This window comes from Microcaecilia unicolor, chromosome 11, assembly GCF_901765095.1.
Source record: "Microcaecilia unicolor chromosome 11, aMicUni1.1, whole genome shotgun sequence".
Taxonomy (NCBI): Eukaryota; Metazoa; Chordata; class Amphibia; order Gymnophiona; family Siphonopidae; genus Microcaecilia; species Microcaecilia unicolor.
The window spans coordinates 134,584,933-134,600,895 of record NC_044041.1 but is presented as its reverse complement, the minus strand read 5'-3'; the positions used below and the strand labels follow the sequence as shown (position 1 = coordinate 134,600,895).

At 50.3% G+C, this 15,963-nt stretch overlaps 1 protein-coding gene across 1 annotated transcript in view; it reads right to left on the bottom strand.

The window, feature by feature from the left end:
• The window catches only part of SPTBN2 (spectrin beta, non-erythrocytic 2), a 1,201,559-nt gene that overhangs the window by 551,416 nt on the left and 634,180 nt on the right, over nucleotides 1–15,963 (bottom strand). Inside the window, exon 16 of the mRNA XM_030217767.1 lies at nucleotides 5,049–5,251. Within this exon, the coding sequence (XP_030073627.1) occupies nucleotides 5,049–5,251 (203 nt within the window). The remainder of the gene's footprint in view (nucleotides 1–5,048; nucleotides 5,252–15,963) is intronic.

Below are 15,963 nucleotides of genomic sequence, written 5' to 3'. Positions count from 1 at the left end.
ATTGTTCAGGTTCATAGAAAATATACTTATTATCCAAGTATTTGATTAGACATTTACATGGATAGGCTAGCAAAAAGCTAGCTCCCAAAGCTTTAACTTCATCTCTCAATAGTAGAAACTCTCTTCTTTTTTTCCTGAGTGAATCTAGTGACATCTGGGTAGATCCACAAACGAGATCCCAAAAAAGTTTTTTGAGCATTATTGAAGTATAGTTTCATAATTGAATTGAGGTCTTGCTCAAAGACCAAAGAAACTAGCAGAGTTGAACGAGTATAAATTTCAGGCAGAGAGTTTTCAAGAAAAGCTGTTAAATTTTGTAATCCTTCCTCTTGCATTCCCTGCACTTCTGATTTTCTCCTTTGTTCCTCCATTTTCTTCTGTGGAATTGGAAGGTAATATACTTTATTTATAAAAGGAATCATCTCGGGGGAACAATTGAGAACCTCAGTAAGATATTTCTTAAATAATTCTAAACCACTCAGTTCAACCATTTTTGGGAAGTTTAATACTCTCAGATTAAGTCTTCTATTGTAATTCTCCAGCTGATTTATTTTACTATGAATAAAGGTTTTATCCTTTATCAAGGAGACAGTTGTATTTTTTATAGAGGAAATCTCTTGTTGAAAAATATCATTCTGTTTAATAGTATCTTGTTTTATTTTTTCAAGAGAATCTTGCAAAGAATCTACTTTAGTCACTAGAGAAGCTGTATCAGCTGCTGCCTTTAGAACAGTTTGATTCAAAGTTTTTAACATTGCCCATATGGCCTCGAGGGTTACCTCCGTGCGAGCTTCCTGCTCTTGTTGTTGAAAAACTCTCCCGCTCGCTGCCGCCGCAGTACCAACCGCCGAATAATCCTCAACGTCAACCTCGGACGTTGTTGGAGATTCCACCGCGTCTCGGTAGTTCGCGGGACACGGAGGTGGGGAAATATCCGGTGAGGATAGAGTGATGGTATCCTGTTCCAGGGAAGTTGTCGCTCCTCCGATCCCTTCCACAGCGGAACTCCTCACCTCTATCACCCGTGGCGTGCTTGTGGCGAAAGCGTCGAGGGTCGACTGGACCGATCGAGTGGTCGTCGCTGTGGGTGGTAAGCTCTTGACCACCCCTTTCCTTTTAGTATGGGGCATTTTAAATGAAGAAATCTTGTTTTAAATCAGAAAAAGGAGAAAGGTCCAGGGAGACTCGATGAACGCTCTCAAGCTGCGTCCGCCATCTTGAAACTCCCTCACAAGTCAATATGTCAAGTTATTCTGATTATTATCAGTATATATATATATATATATATATATATATATATATATATATATATATACTAGTAAAAAAGGCCCGTTTCTGACACAAATGAAACGGGCGCTAGCAAGGTTTTCCTTGGAGTGTGTATGTTTGAGAGAGTGTATGTGAGAGTGACTGTGTGTGAGAGAGAGAGTGAATGTGTGTGTGTGTGTTTTTCTTTTTTTTGTGTGTTTGTTGCTTGTGTGGAAGGTTGTTTTTTCCTTTTTAGTGTGTGTGTGTGGGGTGGGGTGTAGCTCCTGTAAGCACTTGGGAACCTGGCTGCCAAGTCGTTAATATGCCTGTGTTCTGGTGAGCTGTGTTTGCAAATTTGAACTGCATGTGTATTTGTCAGCATTCCTTGTTCTGTGGAAGGCTGCGTTTTGATGTGTTTTTTTGGGGGGGGAGTGGGGTGGGGGGGGGGGGTGGAAATCCCTTTAAGCACTTGGGTACCTCGTTAATGTGTGTTGTGGATAGCTGTGTTTGCTTTTGGCTGGGGGGAGTGTGTCTTTTGAAGCTCCTGTAAGCACTTGGGATCCTGCCTGCTTGCTGTTTTTATCTCCATTTGTATTTGTCTGGTTTTCTGGTTGTGTGGAAGTGTGCATTTAGATTTTGGGTGGGTTGGGGGGGGCGAGGGGGTGCAGATGTCGAGTCACTGGTTAGTTTTGTGTGGGTTGTCGTTTCTTAGGGTGGCTGCACATACCGGGAGCAGGAGCATGGGCATCCAAATAGTTTTGTCCTTCCAGTGACGTTCCTGGTTTCTCTGTGCTGCAGAGAAAGTGACTCGTTGTGCTGCTGAGTCTCCTCGGAAGGAATAAAAAACATGTGTGTGCTTGGTTTTGAGTGTATGGGAATTACAGCTGTGTTGGGGAGTGGAAACAGAGATTAACCAATGGGCTTCCTTGCTCGTGTGTAGCCGGAAGCGGAGAGGAGAGGGAGGACGGTGGAACGTTGAGCGAGCGGCTGCGGGAGGGTGGGTGAGTGGGACTGTGGGCGGGGCGGGGGGACGGGGTCCAGCGCCGATTTTGGTTGGTTTTGAGTGTATGGGAATGACGGCTGCATTGGGGAGTGGAAACCGAGATTACCCAATGGCAATCCGATTTGTTGATTATCATTGCTCCGCCCTCAATGTCATCACGCTGTGACGCGGCAGACACTCATGCGATCTTGCAACTACAAATTTAGAACGTTGGAGGTGCCTTTTAATATATATATATATCGTCTTCGATCCAAGATGGCCGCGACTCACTAAGCAGTAGCGGGTCTCGATCTCTCTACTAAAAAAAAATGCCTAAACGGAGAGGGAGATTAGCGGTCAGAGCTTCCCCGCTAACTCCCTCCTTACCTGGTCCTTTGGATCGTTATTTGAGACCCCAGGGAGTTATTCAAGAAGGCGGAATGCCGCCAGTGGGAGACGCCGGCGAATTGGAGATTTCGGCGCTCCCTGGCCTCGATGTTACCCTGAGCCACGCCGAGCGCACCCCTCCTCCTCAACCGCTCGGCGCCAGTTCGTTCCTCGAGGAATCGACAGGGTCCAACCCGGAAGAGGGTAGGGGCCCAGAAGAACGCCGAATGGAAGCTGATATCACATCTGGGGCCGGACTGGAGGGCAGTTTGCCCATGGAAACGCCGCGAATTGAGGAGAGAAGTTCTGGGGAACAGAGTGCCACATCTGAGCAAACTGTAAGGTTTGAAATTCCTACAGAATTCCTGGTTAAACCCCAGGAGGTTACATTAGAAGCTTTGTGGGATTTAGTCTCTAACCTTGGGCAGTTATTCCTAAAACAGTCTAATGAGGTATTACCTAAATTAAAAACCTTGGAAAAAGATTTACAAAAGAAAGAAGAGCTGATAAAAGATTTGAATGATAAAGTTGTTAAAATGGATCAAAAAATTATGAAATTTGAAACAGTACAACCTACTATGATTAAAGATTTGACGAGCCTAAGGGTTAAAATGGAAATCTTTGACAATTATACTAAAAACTGTAACCTTAGATTCGTCAATTTTCCTAAACTTCAAAATGTTGCTCCCTTGGAAATGTTGAAGCGCTATATGCGCGAAATATTATTAATTCCTGAACAAAATTTACCACCAATGACTATGGCTTATTATATCCCTGGGAAAGATCTAAATCAACCTGAAGCTCCATTAGATGTTTCACTTTTGTTGGAGACTTCGGACATTGACCTAGCGACTGCAGCCACATTAGTGGCAACAGTCGCATTGTTACCAGATAAGAGTTGGATTTTTCGTCTGTTTTTTCGTAATAAGGATAAACCTTTTTTAGGTTTTAAGGTATTATTATTTCCGGATGTCTCTAAGGAGACAAGAAGACGGAGGAAACAATTTCTGCTCCTTAAGCCTGAAATTCTGCACTTGGGGGGTACCTTTTTTTTAAGATACCCCTGCAAGTGCATAATAAAGTTTAGGGACAAAAAATTTGTATTTACAGAACCTGCTCATGTGTCGGCACTTATAGCCTCAGTAAAAGTGGAAAAGCGCTAAATATAAATAATAACTCTGCTTAATGGAATTTGCATATCCTGTGATTTCTTTTTCCTTTGTAATGTTTTTCTCCCTTTGTTTTCCGAAATCTTGGATCTGAATTTATGGACTTGAGTATTGCTCCTTTATTGAAAATGTGAGGAATTTCCTTTTCTTTCTTTCACCTTTTCTTTTTTTTTTTTTTTTATTATGTTTGAGTATGTTACTGTTAAACGGATACTTTCCTGCACAAGATTTTTGCTTGTAATAAATTTAATAATATGAATAAATAATAAATAAATAAAAAAAAATATATATATATATATAATTTTTAAAAAAATATTTGAATATACACTGTCTTTGTCTACATTGACTTATTCTACAACTAGTAAAAAAGCCCCGTTTCTGATGCAAATGAAACGGGGGCTAGCAAGGTTTTCTTCAGAGTGTGCATGTGGGAGTGTGTGTCCCTGCCCTCTCTCCCTCCCCCCTCCGAGTCCAGTCCTTCAGTGTTAAGTTTCCTGCTGTTCTGTGTTTGTGTTACAGAGAGAGTGAGGGCATCTCTCTCCCCTCCCCCTCTGAGTCCTTCACTGTTAGAGAGAGAGGGATTTCGTGCTGTGCTGTTTTCCTTCACTCATGGGGAAACCGGATATCTCTGGCGCTTCACACTTCGGCTGGAGGCTTCATAGAACGTTGGTGGTGCCTTTTATATATATAGATAGATGTTCATATGCACTTTTTATTCACGTTACAAATATACCTTTGTTTATTTATGTGGTTGTTTTTATTTTCATTTTTGTATTTCATTGTCAGACCCCTGAGGCAGGCGCTGTTCAGCGCCGAAACACGGCCCGTGTTGGTTAATTAATAAAGAACTTTATGTGTCCCAGTGTTGCTTTTTTTGTTTGTATACTTCTGTGTATGCTGTATTACCCTCTCTATCTGTGTCACATTTTACCTTGTAAAATGCCCCTTCTCAGTTGGGGATAGTGCATCTGCTGTTTTACCCACATAGTAAAGGGTTTGGGATTATGTTGAAGGAGCTAAGTATTTATTTTAATATTACCATGCATGTTTTTTTGGCATATACTTTGCACCTTCTCCAATGCAGGTGCTAATCCACAGCTATATTTTGTACCCATTGTGTCTATACTGGTGGATTTTTAGAATAAATTTTCAGGGGAAATTTTCCTTTGGAAAAGGGCTTGAAAGTTCAAAGCGTACACAGACTTGCAAGCTGCAAAGGGGCAATGTGCAAAGCACCTGTACTCTGCTTTCTCCATCCCTACCTTTCATTAATGGAGTCCACCTTCTCCTGAATTTTGTCTGCATGAATGCAGTCCTCCAGGACAAGCTTCCGGCCCATTTCCAATAGTCCATTTATCTTCTCCTCACTGGCATCCATGGTGGTCATGAAATCCTCATGCTTTTTAATGCTGGCCTCAGCAGCCTGCAGTGTGCTAGGCATCTCGGTGTGAGACAGCGTGTACCCCTGTGCCAAACAGAAGCAAAAGAAATGGATTAACACACTCAGAGCAGGCAACATCCATGCAAATCTATGCACACTCAGATGAAGTTGTTCATCTAACTACTGCTGAGAATTAGTGACCAAAAGGGATCCTGTATGGAAGGCATGGAACCAAACAAGCTTAGTGGTAATTAGATGGCAACACCAATAATTGAGAAGCAAAGACAGTGCTGGGCAGACTTCTACAGTCTGTGCCCTGATTGTGGCTGGACAGAATTGGATGGGCTGGAGTAGGGATTTGATGACAACTAGTTGGAGAACAAGACCAGTGCCAGGCAGACTTCTATGATCTGTACCCTAAAAATGGCAAGTACATTCAAGATCAAGTATGCATATGTAGAGTCACATCATACCTTATGCTATCAGTTTATCTTGATGGGCGACTGGATGGACCATGCAGGTCTTTATCTGCCGACATCTACTATGTTATATGTTAAAAGCAGTTTTTATAGAGTGCTGTGGTGAACCAAAAGAAATTCATTTTCTAAGCAAATAAATCAAGAATTTCCCTCACTGTGAAAATCATGTAGAAGGTGTAATCCGTTGGGTTGGTCGTGAACCCTTGGGCCCTGGCCGAGGCCAGCAGGGCGTCGACCCAGGCCAAGGGGAGACCGACCCACCACCACACACCCCAGCTACACAATACCCCCTAAGCTACCCCTCCCCACAGTCCCTCAGGAAGAAGGGAAATAGGCATACAGGCGGGCCTCGCGGCCGAACCGGAACCCACACACACAGAGCCACTCTTGCGAGCCTCACGGCTGAACTGGAACCCAATCACACACAGGGAGGGGTGAAAGAACCCAGAGGGCCCCAAGATGCCAGACACGCGCTGAACACCAGCAACAGGGCAGAGGGGGAAACAAAGGACCAGAGCGGGCCACGCCCACGCAGGGGACTAGCGCAGGACAGGGGAACTAACACAGCAACCCCCCCCCCCCCCACCAGGGTAAGAGCCCCAGGCAGAAGCCAGAGGAACCAGACACAAAAGGAAGGCAGAAAGCCTTTGCCTCAAACCCACTGTAGACAGAGGCACACGGAACACAAGGTAAAATTATGTATCATACCTGATAATTTTCTTTCCATTAATCATAGCTGATCAATCCATAGACTGGTGGGTTGTGTCCATCTACCAGCAGGTGGAGATAGAGAGCAAACTTTTGCCTCCCTATATGTGGTCATGTGCTGCCGGAAACTCCTCAGTATGTCGATATCAAAGCTCCATCCGCAGGACTCAGCACTTAGAGAATTACACCCACAAAGGGACACTCTGCCCAGCTCACCACCGCCGAAACGGGGGAGGGGAATTAACCCAGCTCATCCCCACACAAGTGGGGGAGGGGAATCCGTCCAGCTCATCCCCGCGGAGCGGGGGAGGGACACCACACCCGCCGATGCGGGGGGATCTGGCTTATCCTGCAACCGCAACCGCGGGAGGAGCTGACTGACCCTAACACCGCCGAAGCGGGAAGGGTACAAAGCTGCCCTACAGCCGCACGAAGCGGGAGGGAGTGCCGGCAGAATTTAAGTCTCAATCCAGCCCCGTAAAACGGAGGGGAGAGGAATGCAGCAGCTCACTGTAACACAAATTCGTCTCAACTCTTGAAGAATCCATTGAAAAACTTGAACACGAAGTCCTCCTGAACAGGAACTGAAGACTAAACTTGAACCTGAAATGCAACCAGAATATAAACAGTACAGATATCTGGGAGGGGCTATGGATTGATCAGCTATGATTAATGGAAAGAAAATTATCAGGTATGATACATAATTTTACCTTCCATATCATCATGCTGATCAATCCATAGACTGGTGGGATGTACCGAAGCAGTACTCACCCAGGGCGGGACATTGAAATCCCTGACCTCAACACTGAAGCTCCAAACCGGGCCTCCGCCCGAGCAGCCACAGTCAAGCGGTAATGCTTGGAGAATGTATGGGCCGATGCCCAAGTTGCCGCCTTGCATATCTCTGCCAAGGAGACGGACCCGGCCTCTGCCATCGAGGCTGCCTGAGCTCTAGTGGAGTGAGCCTTCAGCTGGATAGGCGGCACCTTCCCCGCGGCCACATAAGCCGCTGTAATGGCTTCCTTGACCCATCTTGCCAATGTAGGCTTAGCAGCCTGCAGACCCTTACGAGGAACTGCAAACAGGACAAACAGATGATCCGATTTCCGGAAATCATTGGTCACTTCCAAATATCTGATGATAACTCGTCTCACATCCAGATATTTGAGAGCAGAGTATTCCTCTGGGTAGTCCTCCCTACGAAAGGAAGGGAGACAGAGCTGCTGATTTATATGGAAGCGAGAAACAATCTTGGGCAGGAAGGAAGGCACTGTGCGAATAGTCACTCCTGCCTCAGTGAACTGCAGAAAAGGCTCTCGACATGAGAGTGCCTGGAGCTCGGAAACTCTTCTGGCTGAAGTGATAGCCACCAAAAAGACTGCTTTCAACGTCAGGTCTTTCAGAGATGCCCTCGACAAGGGTTCAAAAGGCGGCTTCTGTAACGCTCTTAGCACCAGGTTGAGATTCCACGCAGGCACCACCGAGTGCAGAGGAGGGCGCAGGTGATTAACTCCCTTGAGAAAACGCACCACATCTGGCTGCGAAGCCAGGGAAGCACCCTTCAGGCGGCCCCTGAAGCAAGCCAGGGCCGCTACCTGGACTTTAAGGGAACTGAGCGACAGGCCTTTCTCCAGACCTTCTTGCAGGAATGCCAACACTGAAGAAATTGGAGCAGTGAATGGAGAAAATGAGCCTGCTTCACACCACGCTGCAAAGGTACGCCAAACCCTGGCGTAAGCAGTAGAAGTAGAGCGCTTCCTCGCTCTCAGCATAGTGGCGATGACCTTGTCTGAGAAGCCCTTCTTCCTCAGACGCTGCAGCTCAATAGCCAGGCCGTAAGACCAAAGGGGGAGGGATCCTCCATCACCACGGGACCCTGATGTAACAGACCCTGCTCCACTGGCAGCCGCAGAGGATCGTCGACTGAGAGCCTGATCAAGTCCGCATACCAGGGACGTCTGGGCCAATCCGGACCCACCAGGATTATCCGGCCCGGATGCTTTGCCACCCGGTCTAGCACCCTGCCCAACATGGGCCAGGGCGGGAACACATAGAGAAGCTCTTGTGTCGGCCACTGTTGGAGAAGAGCATCTACTCCCAGGGATCGAGGGTCCCGTCCTCTGCTGAAAAAGCGCGGCACTTGGCAATTGGCCGATGACGCCATCAGATCTAGGCTCGGCTGGCCCCAGCGCTTCGTGATGTCCAAGAACGCCTGAGCAGATAGCTGCCACTCTCCGGGCTCCAAGGTATGGCGACTGAGAAAGTCCGCCTTGACATTCATGACTCCGGCAATGTGGGCCGCTGACAGCTGTTCCAGGTTCGCTTCCGCCCACTGGCATAGATTCATGGCCTCCTTGGCTAGAGGGGCGCTCTTGGTACCTCCCTGGCGGTTGACATAGGCCACAGCCGTGGCATTGTCCGACAGGACCCGTACAGGCTTCAACGCCAGTACCGGGATGAACTCCAAAAGCGCCAACCGAATGGCTCTGAGTTCCAGGAGGTTGATAGACCACTTTGCCTCTGCAGGAGACCAGAGCCCCTGCGCTGTCCTTCCCAAGCAGTGGGCTCCCCAGCCCGACAAAGAGGCGTCCGTCGTGACGATAATCCACTCCGGGGTCACCAGAGGCATTCCTGCAGACAACTTGTCTGTCTGCGTCCACCAGCTCAGCACCTTGCGCACTGCTGGGTCCAAGGGAAGGCGCACAGCATAATCCTCCGACATCGGAGTCCAGCGCTGCAGCAGAGAGAGTTGTAGTGGTCTCATATGAGCCCTGGCCCAGGGCACTACTTCCATCGTGGCCGTCATAGAGCCCAACAGCTGCACATAGTCCCAAGCCCGAAGAGGAGAGGCTACTAGGAACTGGTCCACCTGAGCCTGAAGCTTGACAATCCGATTGTCTGGCAGGAACACTCTGCCCACTTGGGTGTCGAATCGAACTCCCAGATACTCCAGGGACTGAGTTGGGCACAGCTGGCTTTTCTCCCAGTTGATGATCCACCCCAGGGAGCTCAAAAGAGCAACCACCCGGTTCACAGCTTTGCCGCACTCTGCATAAGAGGGGGCTCGGATCAACCAGTCGTCCAGATAAGGATGGACTTGTACTCCTTCCTTCCTCAGGAAGGCCGCGATGACCACCATTACTTTGGAGAAGGTCCGCGGAGCAGTAGCCAACCCGAACGGGAGGGCTCTGAACTGGAAGTGTCGGCCCAGGACTGCAAAACGCAGAAAGCGTTGATGAGGAGGCCAGATGGGAATATGCAAGTACGCTTCCTTGATGTCCAAGGATGCCAGGTACTCCCCTGCCTTCACTGCCGCTATAACAGAGCGGAGAGTCTCCATGCGAAAGTGCCGAACTTTCAAGGCCCGATTGACCCCTTTGAGGTCGAGGATAGGCCGTACAGAACCTCCTTTCTTTGGTACCACAAAGTAAATGGAGTAACGCCTTTTGCCAAGCTGATTTTCTGGCACCGGAACGACCGCACCCAGGCGGATCAGATTGTCCAAGGTCTGCTGCACTGCCACAGCTTTGACCGGAGACTTGCAGGGAGAGAGTACAAACCCGTCTCTTAAGGGTCGGCAGAACTCTAGCTTGTAGCCGTCTCTGATGACTTCCAGCACCCACGCGTCTGAAGTTATTGTGGTCCACTCGCCCAGAAACGAGGACAGCCGTCCTCCAATCTGCACTGGGGCGTGGACCAAGGCCCCGTCATTGGGTACGAGACCCTGGGGGAGGACCGGAGGGAGCACCTCCGGGACGGCGGTCTCTGCGAAAGGAATGCTGCTTGGGGGAGAAGTTCCTCTTGAAGGAAGAGGGGGCAGAGGAGCCCGACCTGCCCGGGCGGTACCGACAGGCTTCCTGAAACCGTCCTCTGGAGGTACCGGGGCGAGTACTAGCCCGAGCCCTGACCTCTGGTAACTTCTTGCCCTTAGACGTGCCGAGATCAGTCACGATTTTGTCCAGCTCGACCCCAAAGAGCAGCTTGCCTTTAAAAGGCAATCTAGCCAGGCGGGATTTAGAGGCGTGGTCAGCAGACCAATGCTTCAGCCAAAGCCACCGCCGCGCAGAGATTGTCTGAGCCATGCCTTTAGCTGAGGCCCTCAAGACATCATACAGCAAGTCTGCCAAATAGGCTAAGCCCGATTCCAGGGCCGGCCAATCAGCCCTCAAGGAATGATCCGAGGGGGAAGCCCGCTGCACCATAGTCAGGCACGCCCTGGCCACATAGGAGCCGCAAACTGAGGCCTGCAAACTTAAAGCAGCCGCCTCGAAGGACGACCTTAAGGCCGCCTCCAATCTTCTGTCTTGGGCGTCCTTTAGGGCCGTGCCACCTTCCACCGGCAACGCCGTTTTCTTAGTCACCGCAGTGATTAAAGAATCCACGGTAGGCCACAGATAGGCCTCACGTTCACTTTCAGGCAAAGGATAGAGGCGGGACATAGCCCTAGCCACTTTAAGGCTCGCTTCCGGGACATCCCATTGAGCCGAAATTAAGGTGTGCATGGCATCATGCACGTGGAAGGTTCTAGGCGGGCGCTTCGTCCCCAGCATAATGGCAGAGCCAACAGGGGCTGAGGGAGAGACGTCCTCCGGAGAGGAAATCTTTAAAATGCCCATGGCCTGCACTAACAGGTTGGGCAAATCCTCTGAGCTAAAGAGCCGCGCTGCAGAGGGGTCATCCGCTCCATCCGAGCGGGGATCCGTCTCCTCCAAGGAATCTGCAAAGGACCGTTGGGAGAACTCAGATACGCTGCCCTCATCTACATCGGAGGAGACAAAGTCCTCCAAGGCCTGGGAATCAACCCGAGGGCGTTTACCTCTGGGGGCCTCAACCTCTTTACCAGACGAGGGAGCAGGGGCAGCGTTTTGCATAAGGAAGGCCTGATGCAGCAGCAAAACAAACTCGGGGGAAAAACCCCCCAGACTGTGCACTTCCGCAGCCTGGGCTACAGCCCTAGACGCACCCTCAACTGGCGCTCGCAAGAGCGGGGGAGAGACATGCTGCGCATCCAAGATGGCGTCCGGCGCGACACTCCGCGAAGGAGCCGCGCGGGAAGAATGGCGCTTAACTTTAGCCGCTTTTGTGCCGTCGCCCAAATTAAGGGCGTTCATGGCATTAATGTCTCCCACCTCAAGGGCGGCCCAAGAAGAAGCCGTCCGAGCCGCGTGGCCGGCCAAGATGGCGGAGGCGAGCAGCGGGGGATGGGCGTTTATGGCGGGAAAAACCGCCACACCGGAGGAAGGACCGGGACACTCATCGGTCACGAAACTGTCACCCAACAAGGGCGAATCAGACTTTAAGACCCCCGCATCCCCTCTAGAAGCGCCCAAGCGATCAGGGGAGCAACTCTTTGCGCCCTCGCCCTCCGACGCCATAGGCCACGTGGAGATCAATCGGGGAACCCCCTGCCCGCTATAAAAAGGTAAAAATTACCTGCTTTCCGCTCCGAGCTGTAACGACCTGGTGTCCCAGTGAGTAGCTGCAATAAACGTTTAAATAAACGTCGAAATAAACGCCTTTAAGGACGTTCAAAATTTTTTTTTTTTTTTTAACGGAGCCAGCGGGAGGGGGTAGAAAAGGAGGGACCTGGCACCACCAGGTTTGCACTTGCTCAAGAAGAGCCCTCAACCCCAGGCACTCCACAAAACCTAAAAATTAGGCTTGGAGGCCTAGCCAGAGCTGCTGCTGTGTGTGACCACCACCTGCTGAGATAGAGAACATACTAAGGAGTTTCCGGCAGCACATGACCACATATAGGGAGGCAAAAGTTTGCTCTCTATCTCCACCTGCTGGTAGATGGACACAACCCACCAGTCTATGGATTGATCAGCATGATGATATGGAAGTATGGGTTGTGTCCATCAACCAGCAGGGGGAGATAGAGAGCACTCAACTTTTCACAGTGCCTCATGACCAGCTAGCTCCACTGCCTCTTCAATATTTGAAGCTTCCAAAGCAGTATGGCAAACCGCAATGGGATAACATGAACTTTCCTCACAGCGAACGATGGCCCCTTAATAAGGGCATAAACTAAAAAAAAAGGAGGGAATGAACACATCCTCCTGGAGGGAATAAACTCGTCCTCCACTTTGTATAAACGGAGGGAATACTTGCATCCTCCTGGAGGGAATAAACTCATCCTCCCAAAACATGAACTGGAGGGAATGAACTCATCCTCCTATAACTGTAACAAGAATCCTGAGGACTGTTTTCCGACTCCCCAAGGAACGAATATAACTTCAGGAAACAAGAACAGCACCTAAAATCAGAATCACTGCAATACAGACAATCATACAGGGAGGGCTCATGGCTTCATCTGCTATGACTAAAGGAAAGAAAATTATCATGGTAAGAACCTAATTTTCCCTTCCTTGTCATCAAGCAGATGAAGCCATTACGTATGGGATGTAACAAAGCAATCCCTAAATAGGGTGGGAACAAGCCACACCACACGCTAGCACCTGTGCTCCAAAACGTGCATCCCTCCTTGCAGCCACATCCAGCCTGTAATGTCGGGCAAAAGAGAGCTTAGAAGCCCATGTTGCAGCACTGCAAATCTCATGAAGAGATAGTGCTCCAGTTTCCGCCCAGGAAGAGGAAATCGCTCTTGTGGAATGTGCCTTAAAGGCTTCAGGCGGAGCCCGGCCAGACAGCAGATATGCTGAAAAGATAGCTTCTTTGAGCCAACGGGCAATAGTGGCTTTAGATGCTGAAGAGCCTCTGCGAGGACCTGCAAACAGCACAAAAAGATGATCAGAGGTCCTGAAAGAATTTGTAATTCGCAGATACTGCAACAGAGTCCTGTGCACATCCAAAAGGTGCAACTACCCAGATGAATCTGGAAACTCCTCCTCAACAAAGGAGGGAAGAAAAACAGGCTGGTTTAGGTGAAACGCTGAAACCACCTTAGGCATGAAGGAAGGCACGATCCGAACCGTGACCCCTGACTCTGAGAATTGCAGAAAAGGGTCTCTACAGGACAGCGCCTGGAGCTCTGACACCCGTCTCACCGAGGTAATGGCCACTAAAAAGACGGCCTTCAGTGTCAAATCTTTCTCTGAAGCACGCCGAAGCGGTTCAAAGGGAGCCCCCTGAAGGGCCTTCAATACTAACCTCAGGTTCCAAGCTGGACTAGGTGCCCACACAGGAGGACGGAGACAAAGCACCCCTCTAAGAAACTGTGCCACATCTGGATGAGCAGCTAAGGACACACCTTCAACCTTGCCACGCAGGGAGGCCAATGTTGCCACTTGCACCCACAGGGAATTATAGGCCAAGCCTTTGTGTACCCCATCCTGCAAAAAGTCCAGAATCGGCGAGACAGGAGCCCGCAACGGAGCAAGCGCTCTTGAAACACACCAGACTTTAAACTGGCGCCAAATCCTGGCATAAGCCACGGAAATGGAGCACTTACGGGCCTGCAGGAGAGTGGAAATTACCTTATTTGAGTAGCCTTTATCTCTCAATTGCGCCCTCTCAATCGCCATGCCATAAGACCAAAGCGGCAGGCGTCCTCCATGGCCACCAGACCCTGTGACAACAGGTGCGGAACCAGAGGTAATGGAAAGGGAGCCTCCAACAGCATCTATCGGAGGTCCGCATACCAAGGCCTCCTGGGCCAATCCGGGGTGATGAGCACCACTTCTCCTGGATGCAGCCGAATCCGCAGGAGCACTCGCCCTATCTAGGGCCACAGAGGGAAGACATACAGCAAGCCCAGGGGTCAGGGTTGAGCCAAGGCATCCAACCTGGCAGAGCGAGGATCCCTCCGTCTGCTGAAGAAGCACGGGACTTTGGCATTGGAACTGGTCACCATAAGATCCATCACTGGCTTGCCCCATTTGGCACATATCTGCAGGAATACATCGTCTGCTAGTTCCCACTCCGCTGAATCGATCTGATGCCTGCTTAGATAGTCGGCTTGCACGTTGCTCTGACCTGCAATGTGAGCTGCTGACAGGGACTGTAGATGCAGCTCGGCCCAGTGGCAAATTTGTTCGGCCTGCGCGGCTAGAGCTCTGCACTGAGTGCCGCCTTGTCGATTTATGTAGGCCACTGCTGTCGTGTTGTCCGACATCACTCAGACAGCCAATCCTTCCAGTGTCACTTGAAAGGCCAGAAGAGCCAGAAACACCGCTTTCAACTCCAGGCGGTTGATAGACCACTCCGACTCATCGGGCGTCCACAGACCCTGGGCATGCTTCCCCTGGCAATGTGTGCCCCAGCCCTTCAGGCTGGCATCTGTCACCACTAGCCACCAATCAGGGAGCACCAGCGGCATTCCCCACCGCAACATGCTGTCCGAGAGCCAGCACTCCATACTGAGGCGGGCCGCAGGGAGCCAAGAAAGTCTGCACTGAAAATCCTGAGATACTGGAGACCATCGTTGAAGTAGAGAATACTGTAGAGGTCTCAGGTGCGCTCTAGCCCATGGCACCACTTCCAAAGTGGCCGTCATCGATCCCAACAGCTGGACAATGTCCCAAGCTCGCGGGCGGGGCATCCTCAGGAGCAGACGGACCTGATTCTGAAGCTTGCACCACCTTTGCTCGGGAAGAAACACATAGCCCGAGGCTGTGTCGAACCTGGCCCCCAAATATTCTAGAGATTGCGAGGGGGTCAGGTAACTTTTGGCCATATTGACGACCAAGCCCAGAGATTGAAGGACTGAAACCACTCTGGCTGTAGCTAGATGACTCTCTTTTTCTGAGTCTGCTCTGATGAGCCAGTCGTCTAGGTACGGGTGAACCCGGATACCCTCTCGCCTGAGAAAGGCAGCTACTACCACCATTACCTTGGAGAAGGTTCGGGGAGCTGTGGCGAGGCCAAAAGGCAAGGCCCAAAACTGGAAATGTTTTCCCAACACCGCAAACCGCAGAAACTTCTGGTGCGGGGGCCAAATTGGTATGTGCCAGTAAGCTTCTTTCAGGTCCAGAGACGTGAGAAACTCTCCTGGCTGTACCGCCGCAATGACGGAGCGCAGGGTTTCCATGTGAAAATGCCACACTCTTAAGGACTTGTTTAGCTCTTTTAAGTCCAGGATCGGGCGAAAAGACCCGCCTTTTCGTGGCACCACAAAGTAAATGGAGTAGCGGCCTAGACCTTGTTCGGCGGGAGGCACCAGGGTCACAGCCCCTATCTGGCACAGACTGTGCAAAGTCTCCTCTACCGCCACCCGTTTGGCGGCAGAACCGCATCAGGACTCCACAAACACGTCTCTCACCGGGGCATCGAATTCTATTCGGTATCCGTCTCTGATCAGGTCCAAGACCCACTGATCTGCGGAGATTTTGGCCCACTCCTCGAAAAAGAGGGAAAGTCTTCCTCCGATGACAGAAAACGAGGAGGGGGCCGGCGCACCATCATTGAGAGGGTCGCCCCTGAACTCCAGGCCTTGAACTGGCAGCTGCGGAACGTTTGTCCGAGCGAAAGGAGTTTCTCTGCTGAAAGCGGGCACGCGAAGCGAACCCAGCAGCACGCCCCGGGCGGTACCTTCTAGCTTCACGGAAGCGAGGTCTTGTAAGAGGAGCGGACCGCCTGACCCTTAGAGGAAGGCTTCGGCCTATCTTCGGGCAAGCGCTGAGGTTTGGAATCCCCCAGGCCTTTAAC